Below are 25,021 nucleotides of genomic sequence, written 5' to 3'. Positions count from 1 at the left end.
CAACGTTTTTGTTCGATAAGAAGCTGAAAGGAAGTGACAATTGGGTCTGGCTGTCCTTGGACTGAGTCACAATAGGGCTTAGGCCGGGTGCGGCTTTGGCAAAATTTGGTGCCTAGCCTAGCCTATGTTCGACACGCAAGCATATCGATTGGGCAATCAAATCTATTCTTAATTGATGTTTGAGCAGTCAAAAGAGTGATTACAATGTAAACACAAGGATATGCTGTTAAAATATAGTTCACGAGGCAAAGCTTTGGATCAACTCAATATTCTTACATACAAAATCCTCATCCAACCGGTCCATTTAACCACAATATGATACACAACTTCAGAATAGATTTAGGAGCAACACAAAGATACTCAGGATATCAGAAAATAGCAGCAACTCACAAGACAGGATTTTCTCAACCTGATCCGAGAAAAGCTGATCAATTTGCTACCATGGCCGATCGCTTGTGATTTTGGAGCAATCCAAGAAGACGACAATAGTTGTCGCGATAATGCTCAATCGAGAAACAGAGTTGTCGAATTGCTTCCCTCTTCCGCTCGGCGACATCAGAGATCACAATCTTCTGTCTGTCCACCTCTTCATTGAGTTCTTCTTTCTCCTTGTTCAAGTTTGCATATTCCATTTGGAGCTGATGAAATTGCTGCTCCATTTCGATAACTCGGTCGTGCCGACATTTAAGTTCACCAATGAGAGCAACTTTGTCAGCTGTGAGCATCCCGACTGTTGCCTTTAAAGAAACAATTCCCTCATCAAGCTCAGAAATGTGCTTCACTCTATCCATGTTAGCATTTTCGAGTTGGAGAATCTGTTCTTCAAGGCTAGACTTCTCCTTCAAGAACTTTTCCCTTTCATTAGCTAACTCATTTTCATATTCTTCGATCGCCAAAGCCTCGTTCGACAAGTCAGTTTGAAACTTCTCAGCAGCTGCAGCAGCTGCTCCCTTCAGAAACTCGACTCGCTCCTCCAATTCAGCAGTCTTCTTCTCCGCCAAACCGAGCTCAGTCTCCTTCATTTGCAAATTATTGTTAGCTTCCTCGAGCTTCTGTTTAAGGTTCACAATCTCCATTTCAGCTGCGTCATGGTCACTCTTTTCTTTTGCCTCGAGTTTTCCCTTCAACTCGGAAAGCTCTGTTTCTAGTTCATGGACTCTGTGTTGAAGCCTCAGGGAAGCTTTGTCACTGTTCACATCAATGGCATCGAACTCCGATTCTGAATCAGGTTCAGATGATGATGAATCTGATCCCTCACTCCCCTTCCTCGACATGTCCGAACTTCTTCCACTTCCCGAACCTTGAGATTTGAGTTCGGATTCGATGTTCTTGCGGAGATCTCCAGTGACTTGATCATAACGCTCAGCGAGAGCACGATACATGCGGTAGAAATCCTCAACAAAGGAGATCAACTCAGGACGCCTTTGGTAATACATCTCGGCCTTCTTCGCAAAGGATTCCCCTTCCTCTTCGATCAGTTTAAGCATTTGTTTAACACTTCCATCCATCTCTGCAGGCATGGATGGATGATCAAATTGGTCGAAGAATTCTCATCATATAAAAAGTAAGTAAAGATCTTACTCTCAAGATTTTCCTCTAGCCATTTTGAGTTCCTGCGACTGATATGGCTGTCCCACCACCAGGAGTGAGATTTTTTGGATACCATTCGCTTCATCTTTTATCTCTGAATTGTTTGTAGCCTGATCAAGAGAGATCAGAGATGCTGCAGACAATTGAAGTATCGTATCCAATGAGTGAATAAACTTCTGTGACAATGAGCATTAAAAGAGCAAACTTTTCTGGGAAATATTTGTGAAGATACGAACGAACTTACTTCCAGCAGGAAAGTAGGAACAATAATGATGAAAATAGAGTTGGGAGGGGATGTTAAAGGGATTGAAGAGATAACTGAGTGGGTGAGATGATTGATTGAATGCTTGGAAGTACTCGAATGCCATGTGAAACCGGTGTGTTATCGGTCAATGATTAGAAAAACAAACAAGATGGGCAGGTATATGTCCAGATGCAACCATGTGGACAGAAAACCATCCCACCTTAAAATATATAAATCAACTTCCAGCACGATATTAATGTAGTTAGGAGTTGATTTGAGATTAAAAAGCTCATTTAATCTTGATTTGCCCCATGACTCTGACCGTAAGCATACATGATTTGGAGATGAAGATGCAGTTTAAAGTTGTCACGGATTCCGAAGATAAAAGATTAGGAACAACCGATTGGATACTTTTCCGTAAAGCCCAAGTTCTCAAGGACTCTAAAGGTGAGAGATTAAAAATAATTCTATTGGGTACATCTCCGAAAAACCTAAGTTCTCACAGACTCTGAAAGTAAGAGATGGGAACAACTCCGTCATATACATCACCAAATCTCCTAAGTCCTCACAGACTTTGAAGACAAGAGAATGAGAACAACTTTATTGGGTACATCACCGGAAAGCCTGAGTCCTCACAAACTCTGAAGGTGAAAAAAATTAAGAACAACATTATTCAATACATCCTTGGAAAGGCAAGTCCTCACAAATTCCAAAAATAAGGGGTTGAGAACAATCCCATTAGGTGCATCCTCGAAACCATTTGACAATAAGGGTACTTTTTTGGGTAAACCCTTACTAGTTTTCACTCTCTACAACTTATGGCTGACACAGGAGCATCCCGAGTAGGGAACGTCTGCGACCCACTACTCAGGCAAGCAAGAGCATCCCTCATAAGAATATCTATTCTAGGCTCCTCCCCTTCGACTACCCTCTTTTACCGTCTTCAATGATGGTGGCTAAAGGTGATAACTCGTCCCAGGCGTTCCTCATAGCCCGCCCCTAGGTTATATGAAAGGAGGTAAATCACGGGTGACTACTAGCCCAGAAGTGACCAGTGAATGGAGGAGGGCAGGAACCTAGCTACTAGTCAGGAATTGACCTCCAAACCTCATGGTGGAAACACCCCATGCACTAGCCAACTGCCCATCTCAAGGGGATAAAAGTATGCCGGGAGACCCTCGATTTACTATCTCCAATGGTACCTTGCTTGTTAACAGTTCGTTAGGGAACCTTGCTAAGATGGACACAGGAGCCATCCGGGAGGACGTTTCCTCCCATGCCACCTATTCCTTCAATTTTGTTGTCTCCCCTGACTCTCATGGGGGTTGTGATGGTCAACTGAAGGTCAAACTTAGAAAGGCATTTTCTAGACCATGAGTTGTCCCACACCTGAGAAGACAGGCTGCTTCTTGGCACCTAAGGATTGGTCCCTGATTGTTTGTGGCGGGAAGAAAACGGGGCATGTCAAGGCACCGGAATGGTCTCTTGCCCATACTGCATAAGGATGATGTAACATGGGTAAGGGGGCACGGGAAACTAGGTTTCATGGATATTAAAAGCAACCAAAGTTTGAAAGGGAGGGTGATCTTGAGCTGTGGGAGCTTCTTCTTCTTCTTTATCTTCTTCTTCTCTGCTCCCCTCCATTTTTCTTCAATTCCAACAAAAGCCTATCCTCTAATGTAAGGCTTCCCAACCCACGGCTAGCTAAGACCCTTCCCAGTCGAAGGCTCATCTTTTACAGCTTAATCCCTATCGTCGTTGAAGGATGCACTTCTTTCATTCATCCTGTTGCAGACTTAAGCATTAGAGGGCTCAAGTCGACAATGCCGACCCCTGCTCACGGGTCTTCAATTTGCTATCTTGGTCAATATCTTGAAGGTGCGCCAAGTTGCATATGGAGATAATGGAACCCTAAAGATCAAAGGAGGACCCAATGCCACAGATAAGAAGGTTGAAGGAGGATAACGGAATCATTGGAAGCAGAGGCTCTACCAGTGTGAAGCCTTATTGAAATGTTACGACAGAAAAGAAGGTCCAGGGGCAGTGGAGGAGATTCTGACAGCATCATTTCTGATGTTGTCTGTGGGAACGGAGCACTGAGGCATGAGGACGGTGAGCACCAGGAGAATAATGGTTGAGTTGCGGAGGGAAAGGTCTGAGCAGCCAAGGCCACTAGCTCCCCAACCAGTGGAGGACACTGCACGCGCGCGCGCGCCGGGGGGGGGGGGGCAGCTAGCACAGTTCATTTAAGCTCATGTTAACAAAGCAATCTAGTGTGACCTAGCTGCACCTCCCCTCGAAGGAGTAGGAGAGTCAGTGGGGATGACTCCGATAGCTGAGCCTATGGTGTAGAACTCAAAAGGTGTGGTGTCCATTGTTGGATCAGTGCACCAACATCCATGTCTCGCCCCCAGCGAAGGTCTACTAGTCCAGTCAAATGAATTAGTCAAGCTCTGCTAGTGACCCCGGTCCAACCGCTGGTAGGGAGGGTGGCGGCCCGAGAGATGCCATTCTCGGCTGCCATCTTAGATAAAGTGTTGCCAACCAAATTTAGGCCTCCATAGATGCATGAATACAATGACACCATTGATCCCGAAGAACATCTTTGCCATTTCAAAAATGCAGTCCTCCTCCACCAACTTCCTAATGGTGTGAAAGTGCAGGGTTTTCGTCACAACCCTTATCGGGCCAGTACAATAATGGTTTGACATTCTACGTCAAGGTTCCCATCGTTTGATGACTTTCCAACCTTGTTTTTGTGGCACTTCTCGAGTTCTAAGAAATATCCTCCAACTCCTTTGAGTCTCTTCAACTTCAAGAAGAAGCAGCGAGAGTGCGGGTCCTAGTGTGACTGTCAATAAGGGGGAATTGCTATGAAATAAAGAATTTAAAACTTCTATTATTTTTCAAGTTAGCAATAAACACATGTTAGTTAGTGAGAAATAAAATAAAAACATAAATTAAATAAAAAAGAGGCTCTGAGTTTATTTGGTCTGCAATCGAGGAGGTTATTAATCTAAGGCAGTCAAAGCTCTAATAGAAAGATATCTTTTGTTAAAGGTGGAGAAGTCTCTTACAACGAAGAGAGTACAAAAATTCGAAATTAGAAAGAATACAAAGTGTGCCTCTCGAATAGGAGAACAAGCTCTCCTTTTATAGCTCTCTGTTCAGATTTGACTATTGGCTAACGTGACATCTCCAAGTACTTGAGTGGGTCTGGGCGCCCCTAGCTGTGCACTTTATCTTATTCCCAACGGCTCTTCAACAACTTCAGTATAAACTTTTATTCCCCACCGAAGGCCCATCTTTTACAGCTTAAGTCCTCTCCTCAAAGGAGGCACTTCTTTCATCCATCTTGTTGCTAACTTAAGCATCGGAAGGGCAAAGTCGACAATGCTGGCCCCTACTCACTGATGTTCAATTTGTTGTCCAGGTCAACAACTTAAAAGGTGCACCGATTGAATATAGAGATAGCAGAACCCTAAAGATCGAAGAAGGACCAAAGGCCATGGATAACAAGGTTGAAGGAGGATAGCAGAATTGTCGGAAGCGGCGGCTCTACCAATGTGAGCCATTATTAAAGTATTGAGACAAAAAAGCATGTTTGGGGTAGCGGAGGAGGAGATTTTGATTGCATCATCAACAATTCTTAAACCTTTGTTTAGTTTTATCTGTGTTTAATAAAAGTTTATTATGCTCAGTTTAAAAAAGAGTGTTAATCATTAGGATTATTATAGTATTGTAGCTTCAGTCTTACATTAATATTTTAGGTATATAATTTATCATGAGACCAATATGCCGAGTGTCGAGTGTTGACAGGGCCAAGTGTCGAGTCAAGAAGGAGAGAAGTCGAGATCTATGTTCGACTAATTTTCTTAAAATAGATTCGTTCCCAACGGTATTTCGAGGTTAAGATGGATATTTATTTTCAAAAATATAATGAATGGTACAATCATGTATACAACCGAGCATGGACTATTCATGATTAACCGAGCATGTATCCAAATGTTATTACCAAAAAGACTGCTGATCAAAATGCATGGTAGAGAGAAAGAAACCAGAGGAAATGAAGATGAACGGAGTTATGTGCTTAGTAATCACTATCGTTTCTATCCGGGCAGTTACAGATTCACCATTAGTATCCAACAATTTCATATCCAACACATTAATGTATTCATTATATCTACATGATCAAACTATTTCAGATGGCAAAATATAGATTGATCCGCTTGAGAAAATTTTATCCCGACTATTCCAATATTTGACACGCGCAAGTCGTGCTCCCATAGGAGTCACTTAGATTTAATACAATTTAGGCCCTGAATCTGCTCCTATTTGGGCACAAGTATTATATATCTTTACAACCTCATCGCCACAATGCACTCAAGTGAGTTAAAAATACCCTTTCATGTGGGACCAATATCCCATCCATATTGAACACAATGAAGTCTCTTTCCATCTACCACTTTTTCCGTTCACATTTTCCTACAGATTAATCACATTTTCCTATCCTAAAACTAAACACATAATTATTACTGAAAACCAACACTAAATAAGTCATCGACATATTTATTTCATGCCGACATCTTCGTCTACATTTCACACACAAGTCTTCGTCTAGATTTCACACACAAGTGTAGGATTTATTAGCATGTCTTTACTTGCCGGTTGACCAAAACAATAGCAAACAGGTGAACGTCTTCATAAAAAAAACAATATATAGACCAAGGGAAGCTTGGTCAGAACTAAGTGCTATAGTCGACCTCATAATTCACGTTTCACACTATTCAAGCACCAAAACACCTTCACACATGTGGAACCGTCACATCAGCGGCCCCCCTAGAGCCGGTCCCACGGATATGGAGGGAGATAAATGCAAGTACACAGGTGGAAAGTGCATGACGGAGACGTTAACCCCAGGCAGTGACACCCCGGGGATCGACGCCTGGACCTTTCAGCCACAGAACCATACACTCCCCATCTGTGCTACGCCCTGGGGACACCAAAACACCTTCACACATGAATTATAACATTGAGGACAGGATATATTTAGGGATGTAAATGAATTAAACGGTTCATGAGTTATTTAGAGCTTACTTCGATAAAAAAAACTTGTTCGAGTTCGTTTGTTTAACTTATCTAGTCGAGTTCAAGCTCGACAGTTTTATCGAGCCGAGCTCAAGCTTAAGGATATTCGGCTCGTGAGCTCACGAACATGTTCATTTATAGACTCACAAGCTCAGGCTCGAGCTCAAGCTTGACTCATTTAAAGGGTTTGAGAATATTTTCGTTTATAGGCTCGTGAAATCGGGCTCGAGTTTGGCCCATTTAAAAGGCTCGAGAACATGTTCGTTCATAAGCTCGTGAACTCGAGCTCGAGTTCGGCTCGATTAAAGGGCTCGCGAATATGTTCAATGGTGTGTTGAGTTTGGAAATTTAATGTAGTAGTTTGGGATGTTCAATGATGTATTAGTTTATATTATTTTAGTTGTTAGGTTTGTTGAATATTTATTCAAATGAGTTTTCGAGCTCGCTTAACAAGCTTGTAAAATGAGCCTTAAAACGAGTCCTAAAAAGAGCTCTAAAATGAGCTCAAAAATGAGCTCGAGCTCACTTAACGAGTTAGACTTGTTAGCTATGATAATCAAGTTAATAAGAAGTCGAGCTCGAACTGTTCGCGAGTTTAGTAATTCTAAAGCGAACCGAACTCAAGCCTTGTGATAAAAGCTCGATTCAAGCTCGAGTCGAACTCGAGCCCGAATATAACTTAAACGAGCCAAGCTTGAGCTTAATACTGTTTAACTCGATTAGACTCATTTACATCCCTAGACATACTGAACAGCTCATGCAAGTTTTGATTACATTTCTTATTTTGCTACCTAATTTTCATAATATTAAAATCATATAGTGCATTCCCATTATACCCCTTCTTCTTTACCAAATAATTACATGGATTTAGATGCATATCTCTAAATTTTTACTTATTAAAAAATTCACTTAAATTCATATATAAGAGCATAAATATATTAAAAAGACTTTTAAAAGAAATATATTAATTTTGGTTAAAATGGTTCCGAGTTCTCTATATCAATCAACTAATTTCAATTTTTAATCAAAACTAATATAATTCTAAAAATTCTCTATGCCCTTATATTTAAATTTAATAATGTAAATTGAGAATAGTAAATTTTTTACCAGATAGAACAAAAATTTAAAGATACGCACGCAAATACATGTAATTATTTAATGAAAGAAGGAGAGGGGGTACAATGGAAATGCACTGTATAATTTGGTATTATGAAAATTAGGTACCTAAAATGGGAAATCCCGAAATCTGCATATGCGGTTCATTAAAATTCCAGAAAAAGTATATGGAAATTAATACGAAGAGGTTTTTCATCATCTTTTGTGCGGAGATATATCTTTATAAGCATTAAAATGGTCAAAGATTAATTTCTGGCAAATCTATTCAGATTATTGGAATTCATTTCAGTATAAAAGATGGGGCTTTTTGCTTACCTGAAATCGAGAAGGCTTCCTTCTTCAATGGTGGATACTTAATTAGAAGAAGGACAATCAGAGTGGAAAGAACGAACTCAAACTCGAAGCAAGTTCTTATGGTGCTTCGGAATGATGAAGAGAGAGACAGGATAACCATGGAAGATGACAAGACCTCGCTCAACCTGGATGCTAACGATGCCTTTTCTGCACCTTTTCAGCTGTACACATCCAACTTTTAAGAAATAATTGAGGATAATCTGGCAATGAATAAAGAAAACCATTTAAGAAATTGAGAAAGTATAATTTGGATAAACATTATCAAGATCTCAATTTTAAGTAGGACGGTAAACAAATTAACTCGAGTTAAATTTTATAGTATTTTAAATTTATATGATAAAATAATTGAGTTAAATTTTATAATATTTTAATTTATTTGATAAAGTAATTGAATTAAGTTAAACTTAAATGGAAATGATTATTCAAGTTTAATTTAATTTCTTTTATATAAATTGGAATTTGATTTAAATTTAATTCATATTTATTATTAAACTCTTAATTTAAATTTATTTAAAATTTTTACATTTTAAATTTATCTGATTGATTATTAGACTTAATAATATAAATTTATTTGATACTTTAAAAAATTTATTTATTTATTTAGCATATTGATAAAAATTTTATTGATTAATATAATTTACAAATATCAACACATACATACACTTTATGAACAAGTGTCCTCGAGTATACACTTTATGAACAAGTGTCCTCGAGTATTTTGTAAGTTGTCTTTCCTGTATGTAAAAAGATGTAAAAGTCTAAATTTTTGTCTGTAAATACTGTTTGTATTTTCTCAACTTCATCATAAATAAGATCCATACATTCTATTCTGTCTGTCTTTTCCTCGTTTTTTTCCCTCAGTCCTTATCTTAGTAAACGATAGGTGAACAGTAACTGAATCAGGAATAACCAAACCCTATAAGACATGTGTGAGCTAAGTAAGAAGGGTATCTTACCCAAAGTCTTACGCATAAGCCGAGACAACGATTAATCGGTGAGATCCTGGATAGGTGAGGCTCCATGAAAAAACGACCAAAAAAAACATAAGACATAGTATATATATAAAAAAAAGAGTATACAATTTACCGCTTCATTACTACTGTCATTAACTTACTTTGTTCTACTGATAAGATTTACTGCTACTATTATTTGGTTCTATTGTTATGATTACTGAAAAAATTTACTGTTCTACTATGTACTGTTTGCTATTTATTATTCACCGGTCTACTATTTACTATTTACTGTCTACTGTTTACTATTCACTGTTCTACTATTTACTCTTTGTCGTCTGTTGTTTACTATTTACTGCTACTGCTAAATAATTTCTACGAAGCATTAAAAATTTGTTTTTGCTAAATAACTTCTACGAAGCTTTAAAAATTTTGATATCAAAGCCTCAAGATCCTCCAGGGCCTTACACTTTATGAACAAGAGACAATTTAAAAATACATATTTACAAGCAGGATGGGTGAAATGGAGGGGAGCGTCGGGTGTTTTATGTGACAGTAAAGTATCTCTTAAACTTAAAAGTAAGTTCTATAAAACCGCTGTTAGACCTGCTATGTTATATGGAGCTGAATGTTGGGCTATGACTCGAGCACATGAGCATAAGATGAGAGTTGCAGAGAAGAGGATGTTAAGGTGGATGTGTGGACATACGAAGATGGACAAAATAAGGAATGAGAGCATTAGAGAGAAAGTCGGAGTTGCATCTATTGAGGACAAACTCCGAGAGACACGTTTAAGATGGTATAAACATGTACTTAGACGACCAATAAATGCTCCAGTTAGGCGATGTGAAACTATGATAAACATGCATATCAAACGAGGAAGAGGACGACAAAAAAAGACTTGGTTAGCAACAATAAAACAAGATAAAATTTATTTAAATATAGATGATGATATAATAGGAGATAGAGTTCAATGGCGTAAAAGGATTCATACAGCCAATCCCACCTAGTGGGAAAAGGCTTGGTTGTTGTTGTTGTTGTTATTGTATATTGCGAAGAAACTATTGATTTCTCTCAACATTTTGCTAAAAATAAAGACACTGGTTATAGTAACGCTACTCTAGTAAACCAAGGAGACTAAATACTAGTACAACAAAATAACACCATATTAGCACTACTTACTTCTTTACATTATAGGCTCATGGTCTTAGAAACCCAATTTCTTACCCTTGAAAATCATATTTATAAAAATACCCCACAAACGATCTAAAAGAAGTCCTAGAAAACATAAATAAAGATCTTAGTAAATTATCTTTAGGAAAAATAATTACTCGATAATTACCTACTACTTATAAATTTTTTACATACAAGACACAAGACCTCATTTCTAATGGATCTACAAACAAAAACACAAACTAAAAATTTTTCTGGACTATTACAAACTTTAAGACAATCAAATAGGTACTTATCTATAATACCCAGAAGATCATCGACAAATATTGCCACATACCAATTAGAGGAACTTATTGATATTGAACATAATCTAGACACCTTTTCTAATAAACAATTAAATACCTTAAATCCAAGAAGAATATATAATCAAGGACTACTATCATTCTCCACATCACTCTATAGACATCATAGGATACAACCACTTCATCTACCAGACGGAGGTGAAGAGAGATTTACCCTTATGACTGAAGAATCTACACGGACACTTTTGCAAAGAAAACATAATTACATACATTTAGGACTAATTATGTTTGCCCTAAGAGGACTTACTAGAAAGAGCATAGGAGCCAAGGTATTTTTAGTCCTTTACGACTCAAGATTTTATGACAATGATAAAGTCATTATTGGACTCATTGAAGTTGATATGAATAGCAATTTAGGAATTGCATACTTCTGCCCAAACTTCAATATGACTATTTTAGACTTTATAGAACATATTAAAATTTTAGTCATAATTTTAAAGCTCTATGAGAACTAATTTTAGTCATAATTATAGAGATTTTCAAAGACATAATATCCAAATAGACATAATTTTTCTAGAAAAAACAATGACAAATATTAACAATAGCTTTAAAGTCCAAATTACTAATATTATTGAAACCCTTACTACAAAAGGCATTTACTTCCTCAAATCGAAGGACTTTTCATCTACTCTACTTGCTAGATTAGATTGGACTCTTAATATAGAATTAAGTACTAAACCACAAACTTTACAACTAATGGAATCCATTATTTATAAAGATAGACATGGTAGCTCTATAGTAAGATTTCATAATTACAAACCCTCAACATCACAAGAAGAAGATCATGAAGAAAATCAAACTAATATGAACTTAATGAATATAGAATATAGTATACTGCCAGATCATATAGGCCATAACAGTGAGAATAGATATTTATTTTATGATGACTTAAATGAATATGTTTACACCCCATTTGAAATAACTACCTATTTCACTAAAGAAGATTTAAAAGAATTAGAAGCTTTTGACCTTTTACATCATAAATTAGAACTTGACTAGATGCTATATTTTGATGAAGACCATAATATAATAGCTAAAAAACAAGATTACTTCTCAACAGTAAACCTAATGAATCCAGCCGAATCTAGTAGCACTAGTAATTTCAGGCTACAACCTTTACAAGTCGGATACCCTGAAAGCTCTATGAGAACTATGGATTATGGAGAAGGGCATCCTCCATGAACAAAGATTACTCCCTATACTAATAATAATCCTTTGTTGAGAACAATAGGAAAAAGGAGACCACCTGAAATTACTTACTTTGGCAAAAATTCGGTCTTATTAAATATTGGAGAATGTGATGATCCACAACTTTATGATAACTATTTAGAACAATGGATAATCTTTGTAAAAAGAGATTATCAAGCTCGACATGAACTAGACATAGAAACATGTGAAACCATGATAAGAATAGGAGAAAATTACCTAGGCGATATTGCCAGGGCAGCATGGGAAGCCTATAAAGCTACTTATCCCGAAGAAGTAGCAAGGATGGCCTCACAAGGAAATAACATACTAAATTTTTGCTATACAATTCATAGGTTATTTACGACCAGAGATGCGAATACTGGATTAGATATAAGACAGAGAGAAGTTATGGGAGACTTAGAACAATTACAGCTCTTTAGCTGGAATTGGATTAAACATTTTTGTAATGACTTCCTAGCATTAACGGTAGTCTCAGGAAAGTATTGTAACCCAAAATTAGGAGAAAAACTCTTTAGCAAACTTCCAGGAGACTTAGGAAAAGAAATACATAAAGCTTGGATAGATATGAATGTAGCACCACAATATGATAACATTGAAGTAAGAATCCAACACATTATTTCCATACTTAAAGAAAAATGTACCTATATCCGCATACAAAGCAACTTAAAAATCAACAATATGGATTTTGTAGCCAGATATATACTCCTTAACAATATGGTCTCACTCAACCTAGATCAAGAATAACTCATAAAAACCATTCATCAAGAATCCCTAGACCATTGGTATCAAGATCCAAAGTAGTAAAACCCCAAAAAAACATACTATATTAGAAAAAGTAGAGAAAAGAAACCATATCTAAATAAGGAAAAACATGTGCAAAAGTTCAAACCAAAGAAAACGTATGCTAATACCATTACATGTTTTACCTATAATGAACCAGGACATTTATCTTCTGCGTGCCCAAATAAGAAGAATTTATATACAAAAGAAGCAGAACTAGTTGTCTGCACAAACCTTGATTTAGTAGGAGTACAATCAGATGTTTCTGATACATCCTCCATCTACTCTATTATTTTTGTAGACAATGTGTAAGAAGTTATTCCTTCTTTTAACTATAGTCTTGTAAATTCATTCTTGCAACCTTCATACTAGCAATATAACCTTCATCCTGGACTCTAAAATTACATACCCTTAGATACTCTAGATAATCTAGAAGAATTATGGGATGAATTGCCGGATACAACTCTAACAGATACAAATCTAATGTTTAAACAACTTAGTACTAAAACCACAGAAGAACTTAACTGTCCACATGATTGGATACTAAAGATAGGAACTGATAACATTCCTTATTTTTTTTGTAGTTATTATTCATCTTTAGATAAGAGAGGTTCCTGCAAGTTATGTAGAAAACAAGTATGTAATCTTTGTCTTCAACAATCATTCTCTATTACAATACCTATAAGCCAACTGGAGGTACTCGAAATTTTTTTTATTAGAAACAAGAGTTTCTGTATTAGAAACTCGTATTAATAAATTGAAAATAGAACTAGATACTCTGGATAAGAAAAAAAATGAAAGAAAACCTTCCTCCACTTGCTTCTCAGGCGACTCTTGACAAAGGCAAAGACTTACAACTTACATCAGGAGAGATAATAGATAAAGATCTAGTCTTTATAAAAGCCTCTAGTATTTGTAATACAGGAAAGACTCTAGACATAAGAGTCAAATGCCTGGTTAATATCCATAGCCATGAGTTCACACTACATGCCTTTCTAGACAGCGGAGCCACTAACTCTACAATAGATGAAAATACACTTCTTTCAGTCTTGCCAAAAACTTTTATAAAAATACATCACAACCATTACTAAGTACATAATTTGATGGTCAACAATTAGTTTGCACACAATTTGCCACTAATATCTATTTGAGGTTTTATGACAACCGTGGCAAATATAGCACACCACTCTCACTCTCCAAACTTTGGATTAAACCATTATTACATCCTAATATTCACTTAATCTTAGGCTTAAATTTCCTTTTAGCACCAGATAGAGCTTTCCTTCTAACAAAAGATTATGCTCTTTTCTTTTCCTCACCCATAGTATCACCAATAGTCTCAGACTATCCATCTATTGTCCATCCCTTAACTACCAAACCACTCATAGAAACTATGCCTCCTGATGATATGGATAACTCCTTATCTTGTCAATGTTCTCCTAAAAATGCATGTAAACAACCAAGTAAGTAACCACAACCTAATAGTAAAACTTGTGCCATAGCTCTTTCTGATTACCAAGATCAAGAAAACTAGCCTCACTTGGTTGGTCAAGTCCTATAATTAATCTTGATGATACCTGGATCCCACTGGATCTCATACTCCCAAAATAGTTACTTTAAATAATAAGCACTCATAAACCTGATTTAGATTCCCTTATTTCTAGATTAGAAAATACTAGAAATTATTGGAGACAATCCTACTAAATATTGGGACTGAGACAAAGTCTATTGCAAGCTATCAATACTAAACCCAGACCATATAATTAAAGCTCAAGACTTAAAATATACAAATTGGGGAATCGAAGAATGTAAAATGCACATTAATCAACTATTAACTTTAGGAGATATTCAAAGATCCACATCTAGACACTAAAGTCCAACTTTTATAGTTAATAAAGGATCGCAACAGAAACATGGCCAATCTAGAATGATATTTAACTATAAGAGACTTAATGATAACTGTCATGAAGATGGTTATAAAATTCCTGACAAAGACCAACTCTGAAATAAAATTCAAAACTCGAAATGGTACTCTAAATTTGACATGAAATTAGGATTTTGACAAGTCAAAATGCATCTTGAGTCCATTGAATAGACAACCTTTTCCTGCCCCGAGGGCCATTTTGAGTGACTTGTTATGCCTTTTGGTCTTAAAGTATCCCCTCAAATATTTCAAAGGAAAATGGATGATATTTTTCGAGATGTTTCCCTTTTCACATGTATATATATAGATGATATTTTAATTTTCTCTAAAACTAAATAAGAACATTATGCCCATCTACATATTATTGTTAACTTATTCGAAAAACATGATCTTATTATTTCCCGAAAGAAAATGACAATAGCAACTACTCATATTGATTTCCTAGGAGCTGAGATAGGCCAGGGACAAATACCCCTTCGACTGCATATCTCTCCTAAAATCCTTGCTTTTCCAGATAAAATGGACGATACAAAAGCTCTAAGAGCTTTTTTAGGACTCCTCAATTATGCAATACCTTATCTAAAAGATATAGGAAAAATTAGTGGCCTCTTATACAATAAGACCTCCTTAACTGGACAAAAACATTTTAATCAACAAGATATAGCACTTGTACAATAAATTAAACAGTTAGTGAAAACAATTCCCATGCTAACACTCTCACTTGATTCCGACTACTTAGTTATTGAAACAGATGGATGTGAAACAGGATGGGGAGGTATTTTATTTAGAAAAACTTCCAAATATGACCCTAAAACTACTAAAACCTTATGCAGGTATGCCTCTGAAAAATTTCAAGAAAAAGGACATTTAACTTCACTAGATTTTGAAATATTAGCTGTTATTTATTGTCTAGAAGCCTTTAGATTATTCATTTGCAATAAGCAAGAAATTACTATTAGAATAGACTGTAAAGCTATAGTCAAATGCAGTCAGCAAACTAAAGGATTACGAAAAGGATTAAGTACTAAAAGCTAGTTAAAATTCACTAATACCATTATTAATAGAGGATTATGCATTCACTTGGAACATATAAAAGGAATTAACAATTATTTAGCTGATACTTTATCCCGTTTATTACACTGATCCTCCTTTCTTCCAGATAATGGATAGACCAAGGAAGGTATGAACATCATTTGCTACTAAAACATTAAGGTTTGGAAATCAAGAATTACAACAGTTCATACAACATGAAGATCAGTTCAACTCTATATTCATAGACAAGTTAGACCACATACAACATTGTCTTATTGATAACATTTGGCACATTCCAACCATTCTTGACAGTTCTGGACATAAGATAGTAGTTATCAATGCTTTGACAAATTATTTCCTAACAACCATACAAAAGCTAGCAGGCAAGAAATTCTCTTGTTTTATCGTTTTCTCTGGACCACAAGCTAGGGTATATGCTACTTGGGAAGAAACAAATTTGGCAATACAAGGTCTAGAACATCCTTTCTTTAAAGAAAATTATTCACTTGAAGAGGCTTTTAATGCTGCCAGAGCCCAACTTGGTGCTAATTTTTTTATTAGCACTTTATTAAAAACAACCATACTGATGACAAACCCAGCTAGCTCACAAACTCAGGAGATTCTTAGTCCATACATTCAAGACATTTCTACATATGCACAAATTACTATAGAAACTCATGGGTCCCCTTCCTCTTCTACAGCAATAATAGACAAAAAGCCATATCAGCCTAACTACTTAACACTTGCTCAATTAAAAGAACAAGATGCTACAACCTCCACTCAAAGAACTTTCGCAGCTCATGTATTAAGCTTGCCCAATACCATACATAAGGACATCAATTCTTATGTTTGAAACCTAGCAAAATAGTCTACATTACAAACTTTTATTGAACTATATGAAGCTTTGAAAGCCTTCTATAAAAATCCCCCTCCAGGGATAACTATTGTCTATGAAACAGAATTTGACCAAAAACTTAAATGTCAGAAGATTGTCCCAACTTGTGAAGACTCTGCTAAATACGAGTGTCCATGCTAGCTTTTATATTCTTTCCACAAAGCCAACTTGGACTATGAAAAGTATAAATCAACCTCTTACAAAGGAAGGCTCATTACTTCTTTTCTTCTAATGGACTATGGTCTGCTTTATAAAGTTTGGATACATGATCCAGATTCTGTTAAAGATTTTCCTAAAAAGCTTGACAGTATTATTTCTCTAGCTCTAGAAGAAGAAGAAGAAACTTTTGTCGTATATAGTTCTCCTCCTGAATGGATTGACCTTAATATTGAACTAGCTAAACATCTGATTAAACTAGACATTAATGAAGTTGGAAGTACTCAAACAGAACTTGAAGATTATCCTTCTAATCCAGATCTTGATTGAGAAGCTCCTCCTACTTTTGTAGATCAACTAAAACACTGGCAAGCATCTATACAAGGAACTAATTAGGCTTGAGACTGTTTGACAGACTTAGACAATTACGTCCTGGTAGGAGAAACTTATATTGAAAAAATCTACTAGCCAAAAGATATGGGCACCATATTTTTCCTCTTTTCCTTTAAAACACAACACACAACTTTGCTCCAACATTATAAAAAAAAACTGAAAGATACTGCTAGAAACAACTAGCCAGTTCTGTCCTCTCTACTAGAGCATACAGAGCAACACTCCACAGAAGGATGTAGTCAAACTTAGCCGGAAGCTCATAAACTCCCTCTCTGGACTTGACAGGTGACAATAACCTCGATAACCTAATGGAAACTTAATGGCAACACGATTACTTAAAAAAGTCATCCATGATGTTTTTTTTCCATTCACACAACAATAACACCTCCCATGTTTAAAACGTCATCCATGACGTCTTTTTCCATTCACACAATAGTATGTCCACCCAGACAAAGGATAGTCACCTGTCCCACACTAAGCCTTCCTTCCGACCCCTCTTTTCCCTTCTCTTATTACTTTCTACCTGTCCCTCACCAAGACTCCTCTTTCCAGGTCCCTCTCTTCTCTTCTCTCCCGGATTTCCTTCTTCTCCAAGCAAACGCTCTCTACTCTTGCCTATAAAAAGTCCTCAAACCTCTCCTCTCAGGGCATCAGTGTTCTCAAGTATTTTGTAAGTTGTCTTTCCTGCATGTAAAAAGATGTAAAAGTCTAAATTTTCGTCCATAAATATTGTCTGTATTTTCTCAACTTCGCCATAAATAAGATTCATGCTAGTTTTTATTTGAACTCTATTCTGTCTATCTTTTCCTCATTTTTTTCCTCAGTCCTTATTTTAGTAACCAATAAGTGAACAATAATTGTATCAGGAATAACCAAACTCTACAAGACCTATGTGAGCTAAGTAAGAAGGGTATCTTACCCAAAGTCTTACGCATAAGCCGGGGCAATGATTAACCGGTGAGATCCTGAACAGGTGAAGCTCCCTGAAAAAATGACCAAAAAAACATAAGACATAGTATATATATATATATATATATATAAAGAGTATAACATTTACTGCTTCATTACTACCGTCATTAACTTACTTTGTTCTATTGCTAAGATTTACTTTCTACTATTATTTACTATCTGTTGTTTACTATTCACTATTCTACTATTTAATATTTACTGTCTATTGTTTACCATTTACTATTCTACTATTTATTATTTATTATTTACTGTATGATGTTTACTATTTACTGCTACTGCTAAATAATTTCTACAAAACATTAAAAATTTGTTACTGCTAAATAACTTCTACGTGTGTGTATTAAAATTTAGTTTAATAAATTATTTAAACTTACTCATTTAATTAATATAAACATATATATATATATATATATACAGAAATGCTAGCCTGCGGTGCTTATGCTGCGGCATCGGTGTGGTTTAGTCCACGTATATATATATATATATATACGTCATATATATATATACTGCCTTCCTGATCGGTCTCTGGACCGATCAGGGAACCTCCTGATCGGTCTACAGACCGATCAGGGAAACTCTTGATCGGTCAGGGAACCTCCTGATCGGTCTACAGACCGATCAGGGAAACTCCTGATCGGTCTGTAGACCGATCAGAAAATGATCGGTTCCCTGATCGGTCTCTGGACCGATCAGGGAACCTCCTGATCGGTCCAGAGACCGATCAGGAAGGCAATCCGCAGCGATCCGCACGGCTTTGTCCGCAGCATAACATTTCTCTATATATATATATTAAAATTTAGTTTAATAAATTATTTAAACTTACTGATTTAATTAATATAAACAAACTCCAAGTCAAATGTTCACAACTATTCAATTCATTTAAAACCCTAATTTTAAAGAGTTCAAGTACTATCAATTTGAACTGGGGAGGGGGAACATAGAAATAAAAGAAATAAGGAGGAAAGATATAAACTCACAGATTCTTATTACTTCTTGTTTAATACATAACCCAAAGTAAGAACCAAGGATCGCTTGATCTCTTGCAAGGGGGAGAAGCCATCCATATATAGCAAGAGGGTAGAAATGTCAGGTGCTCATTGAGCCCCATCGCCGCCAGAGTTCTACCGTCTTCTAGTGAGGGCAACCTTCTTTATTGCGAATTTACTTTACAACACACATAATCTTATTGCGAATATTATCATGAATCTACTTTACAACACACATAATCTTATCGCGAATATTATCGTGAATCTACTTTATGTTGGGACCTTTGTGCCGGCTAGAGGGGGGGTGAATAGCGTTTCATCGCGCTCCTTGCATTATCTGCTTTATCTTGATAATGTGCAGTGGAATACAAAGACAAAACAAAACACAATACTCACAGCGTTAACACCTAGGGTTTACTTGGTATCCACCTCAAGAAGAGGTGACTAATCTAAGGATCCACACACACGACACAATCTCCACTATGCAAACCTCCTTCTCGGTCGCAGCCGGAGGCGGAGAAGCCTCGTACAAACTCACACAACAACACAACACCACTACAAGAAGAGAATACAGAAATACAAGTGAAATACACTTCTTCTTGCTTACTTGTTGCTTGTTGTTGCCTCTTGAACCTTGGAGAAACACCTCCAAGTGCCTTTAAGAACTGGCAGTGAAGATTTGAAAGCTCGTGTGAAGAATCGTAGAAAAATCGCAGATGAAGCTCACAAAGAACTATAGAGAAAACGCTTTGCAACGACTATATACAGTGCCTCCAATCGATCCAAAACAGCTCCAATCGATTGCCACGTCAGCTCTGCACAATCCCAGCCATCCATCGCCTGCAACCTGCGCAACGGTCGAATTCCCAATCGATCGACCGATCGATTGGGACCATCTGAATCGATTGGCTGATCGATCTAGCTGTTCTCGCGACTCCTCGCGCGAGAACTCCAGGTCCCAATCGATCCACTGATCGATTAGGACTCCCAATCGATCGCCCAATCGATTGGGATGCCTTCTGTGCTCGTGAGTGATGCTCTCAATCGATCGACCGATCGATTGGAGCCATTCCACACTCGCAGCACACTCCAATCGATCTACTGATCGATTGGAGCCTGTTCAATCGATCGCCCGATCGATTGAACACCCTGGACTTGACTCAAACTCAAGTCCAACTCCCCAAACCCAATTCTCAGTCAACCGTGACCTGTTGGGTTTGCACACCTAGTATTTGGCTACTCCCGACCAACCTCGAACTAGCCTTCTAGCCTCCTCCATCAGTCTTGCGTCCCTCGAATATCTCCCCATCCTTCATGCCTTGCCTTCTGGAGCTTCCATCGACCTCATCCTAGTTGTCGGGTTCTCCTAGCCAAATCACACTAGGACTTACCTTTCTAAGACCACATGCTTGGACTTTCAACCTTTGCCAAGATCACACTTGGACTTTCCCGTTGCCTGGCTCCTCGCCAGGACTTTCCTTTTGCGAAGATCACACTTGGACTTTCCAATTGTCTGGCTCCTTACCAGGACTTTCCTTTTGCCAAGATCACACTTGGACTTTCACCACCAAATCTGGTCAACACTGACCTACATAGATTTTCACTCTTGCCAACCTTCCTGTTGGACTTACTTTTGCCTAATCTCCAATTAGGACTTTCCCAGTCAAGTCTCCTGTCAACATTGTCCTACTTGACTTCTCTCTTGCCTAACCTCCAGTTAAGACTTTCCCATATGCCTAAACTCCAGTTAGGACTTTCTCATTGCCTAAACTCCAGTTAGGACTTACTCGGACAAGTCTCCGGTCAACACTGACCCACTTGACTTGTCTTCTCATCAACTTGGTCAATCCCTTGACCATCTCCACAATCGGATGATTGCTCCAGCAATCTCCATACATTGTCAACCGGATGATTGCCGTAGCAATCTCCATATATTGTCAAATATCAAAACTCAAATCCCGACTCAAACTTGACTCAACTCAAGTTTAGTCAAACTGGTCAAACTTGACCTAGGGAAATTGCTCCAACAATCTCCCCCTTTTTGATGTTTGACAATTCCTCTAAGTTAGGCTAAATCTCATAGCCTTAACTTATTCCTTAAACCAAGGCTAAATCCCATAGCCTTAACATTTTCCTTAACCAAGGCTAAATCCCATAGCCTTAATCTCTTCATAATCACAAGGCTAAATCCCATAGCTTTAACCTTTTCCTTAACCAAGGCTAAATCCCATAACCTTAATATCTTCATAACCACAAGGCTAAATCCCATAGCCTTAACATCTTCTTTATCACAAGGCTTGAATGAATGTTTCCTTTATTCTCTCCCTTTCTTAGAGGGCAAACTCCCCCTACTTGGGATGAAGGTCTAACTTAACCTTTCATTCTCCCCCTTTGTCACACATCAAAAAATGAAAACAAACTCTTCTCCAAAAGAGTTAACTCTACGTTGTTGACAATCCCATAATGAAGATCTCATAGTCTTCATTGTCGCCAAAGCTCCCCCTTGAGCTCTACTTCACTTCACAATGCTCATCCTAGAGCATGCATCAACTTCCCAATGAAACTCCCATTCATTGTATTCAATGCTCCTCCTTGAGCAATAATCATCTTCACAATGCTCATCCGAGAGCATTTTTCACTTTACCAATGAAGGTCTGATCCCCTTCATTAAATCCAATGCTCCCCCTTGAGCAAACATCTACTCCAAAATGCTCATCCAAGAGCATTTAACATCCTAGTAATGAAGATAACCAACCTTCCATTGCTCTCCAATACTCGATCCTGAGTATTAATTCATCACGAAGGTTTAACCCACCTTCCAAAGCTTTTGAAAATATTTTTATGTTTCCAAAGAGTAACTCCCCCTAAAAACATGGTCCAACTCCTATCATTGTACCAACAATGACTTAGGGTTCCTAAATAATTAGGAAAACCAAAATTTGAATTTTTGAGGCTCAAAATTCAATAATGAAACTAACCTCAACCTAAACTTCACCTAAGTCGACATTAACCAAACCATGTTTGTTTTCATCATGAAAACTCCCCCTAAGTGTATACAAATGTATTCCAAAGGGTTAGGAATGATTAATGACCCTTTAAAACCAAAACTTGAAGTTTTAAGGTTTCAAGATTCAGAACTGAAACTAAACCTTATCCTAAACTTCACTTTGGTTTCTCTTAACCAATCCATACTTGTTTTCATCTAGGAAACTCCCCCTAAATGCATACAAATGTATTCTAGGGGGGTTGGAATGGTTAACGGGACTCGACGTGACTTGAAGTGCTGAAATCAAGTTTTTCCAGCCAAAATCAGACTTCCCAATCGATTGAAGTTGGGACTCAATTGATTGAAATCACTTCAATCGATCCATTGATCAATTCCGTAAGTTACTGCTTGCAGAAATTCCCTCTGAATCGATCGACTGATCGATCCAGACTGGGTCAATCAATCGGCTGATCGATTCACTACCATTCTGTTCGCGGGAATTGACTTCCCAATCGATCGGCTGATCGATTGAACCCAATCCAATCGATCGGCTGATCGATTGAGTTTCTGATTTCCTGAAATTCAATTTCAGCGAACTTCAAAAACTCTCCAAAAATTCTATAAAAATATAAAAATCATGAAAATTCATGTAGACACTACTTAGGGTATATACTATTAAGGAAAAATAGTTTTCTATGAAAATACTTCATATTTTCAAAGATTGACATAAATTTTGAAACTTGTAAAAACTCTAGTGTTTTCTTCCAAGTTTGTGCTCAACTATTCAATGATGATTACTATCAAAAGATAGCTTTTATCAAGGTTTTCCAAAGTACATTTAAAATCATTTTCAAAACCAATATCCAACCATGTTCTTTGGGCTCAATGCACATAACTTGTACATTAGCTTTCCCAATGATTGGAAAACACATAACTATGTGTTTTGATGAACCTAAAACTCAACAAGATGCACTAAATCAACATCTTGAGTTTTGTTCACCATCCTAACATCTCACTTGTATCTATTGTGTACTAAAACACATACAAGTCACCTTATGATTCTTTGTAAGATGTAAATTTGGTTTTGTCCTAAACTAAAGGATCATGCATATCTATCTAGGCATTATGAGACTTATGATCATCTACTTAGGATGTCATTTTAGTAGAATCCCACTTGTTGGGATATTCACCATTCATAATAAATGCCTTTGTCCTTAATCACAAGGAAATTAACTTAATGCATGATGCTACATGGCATACAACAAAATAAGTAATTTTCAAAAGAAAAACATGCTATAACTACATGATGTATGCATGACATGACATGGTATTTTTGTATTTTTCATAATAAACATGAATGTAACACATGATGTCATAACATATGAAGAGCAAGCAATCATGACATTTTAGCATAAATAAAATATACCTAGATAATCTATCTAAGTATCCTTAAACCTTAGCTAAGCCTTAAACTTAATCCTAGATTGCCTATACCTTCCTTAAGAGAATGCCAAAACCAACTTGGCATTTCTTTTGCCTTTATTCTATTTGTGCCAATTGAAATTAAGACTTCAATACTCAAGTATTTGTTTGGCACATATTACTCCTTTTAAGGATTAAATGTTTAGATTGAGATTTAAATTTGTCCTTAATCCCTTAAGAACATACTAATATCTCAACTAGACAATTCCTTATCCTGTTTCCAAGTGTGCCAACTTACATTAGATATGATTCCTCAAAGTTTGACACAACTTACTCTTCCAAGGAGTAATTAACTTTATTAAGGTTTAAATTTTTCCTTAACCCGTCAATAGAATACTAAATTTCTAACTTGGTATTTCTTTTTGCATTTGTGCCAATTTAAATATAAGTCCAAATCCTCAAGACTTGGCACATTTTACTCTTTCAAGAGTAAATGAAATCAACCTAAGGCTTAGATTTGCCTTTATCCTTCTAGAAAGATGTCAAAACCCCAACTTGGCATTTCTTATCCTTTTCTAAATATGTCAATTTAAATTAAGTTCAAAACCTCAAAGTTTGACACATTTTACTCTTCCAAAGAGTAACATAATAATCCTTGTCATTTTCAAAGGTTAACAATAACCTTGAAAATGCTCTCAAGTGTTAACCTTAACAAGGTTGGATTAACTACCCTTCCAAATAGAGTTGACACTATCTAAACCCATTTAGGGTGTAGAGAATATGCTCCTAGGAACCCAAAATCTATTGGTGCTCCTTGGATGCTCTAGGTACTCACTAGGGATGACTTCCCTAGATAACTTCCTAAGGACCTTTCTAGGCTTCTTAGAAGCCTTGGTCACTTCCACTAGGTCACTTCTAGGGTTAACTCCCCTTGTAACCTTATTTGTGACTTTGTTTGACTTTTTTAGAGCCTTAGTCACCTTTACTAGGTCAATTCTAGGGATGACCTCCCTTGTGACCTTCTTTGTGATATTATTAGACTTCTTAGAAGTCTTAGTCACATTGGTCTTTGCAAAAGTACTCTTAGGGACAACTTCCCTTGTACTTTTAGCTTGACCACTAGTCCTAGGTTTGGTTCCATAGCTATATGGGACCTTATGAAAGGAAATCACATCCTTCTTGGCTTTGGGTTTGTGTCCCAAGCCTCTATAGCCATTGGATAACTCTTGTCTAGCTCTCCTAGGTGATGCTCATTTTGCCCCTTAAGCAAGTTTTCATTCTTACTAAGGTTCTCTCTAAGTTATCCAGTCTTGACCTTAAGACTTGATTTTCCCTTACTAAGTCCATAGAATTAGATTTTTGTTGATTCCTATGAGCATTGCTAGCCTTAGG

The 25,021-nt window shown here is 36.9% G+C and overlaps 1 protein-coding gene across 2 annotated transcripts; it reads right to left on the bottom strand.

Moving 5' to 3' along the window:
- Nucleotides 1–221: 221 nt before the first annotated feature.
- LOC122029796 (protein NETWORKED 4B-like) lies at nt 222–8,559 on the bottom strand. Of its 2 annotated transcripts, none has more exons than XM_042588927.1 (3): nt 8,354–8,559; nt 1,582–1,723; nt 222–1,510 (listed from the first exon to the last, which is right to left on the bottom strand). In XM_042588927.1, the coding sequence occupies exons 2-3, from the start codon at nt 1,673–1,675 to the stop codon at nt 429–431; spliced, it is 1,176 nt and encodes a 391-aa protein (XP_042444861.1). In that variant the 5' UTR covers nt 1,676–1,723; nt 8,354–8,559; the 3' UTR covers nt 222–428. The 2 variants fall into 2 exon arrangements, with proteins under 2 accessions (XP_042444861.1, XP_042444862.1); XM_042588928.1 differs by lacking the exon at nt 8,354–8,559 and adding an exon at nt 1,835–1,973.
- Nucleotides 8,560–25,021: the final 16,462 nt, after the last annotated feature.

The sequence above is a fragment of the Zingiber officinale genome, chromosome 10B (genome assembly GCF_018446385.1).
Source record: "Zingiber officinale cultivar Zhangliang chromosome 10B, Zo_v1.1, whole genome shotgun sequence".
Classification (NCBI taxonomy): domain Eukaryota; kingdom Viridiplantae; phylum Streptophyta; class Magnoliopsida; order Zingiberales; family Zingiberaceae; genus Zingiber; species Zingiber officinale.
The sequence above is the reverse complement of the archived record's forward strand: the minus strand, read 5'-3'. Positions and strand labels throughout refer to the sequence as shown.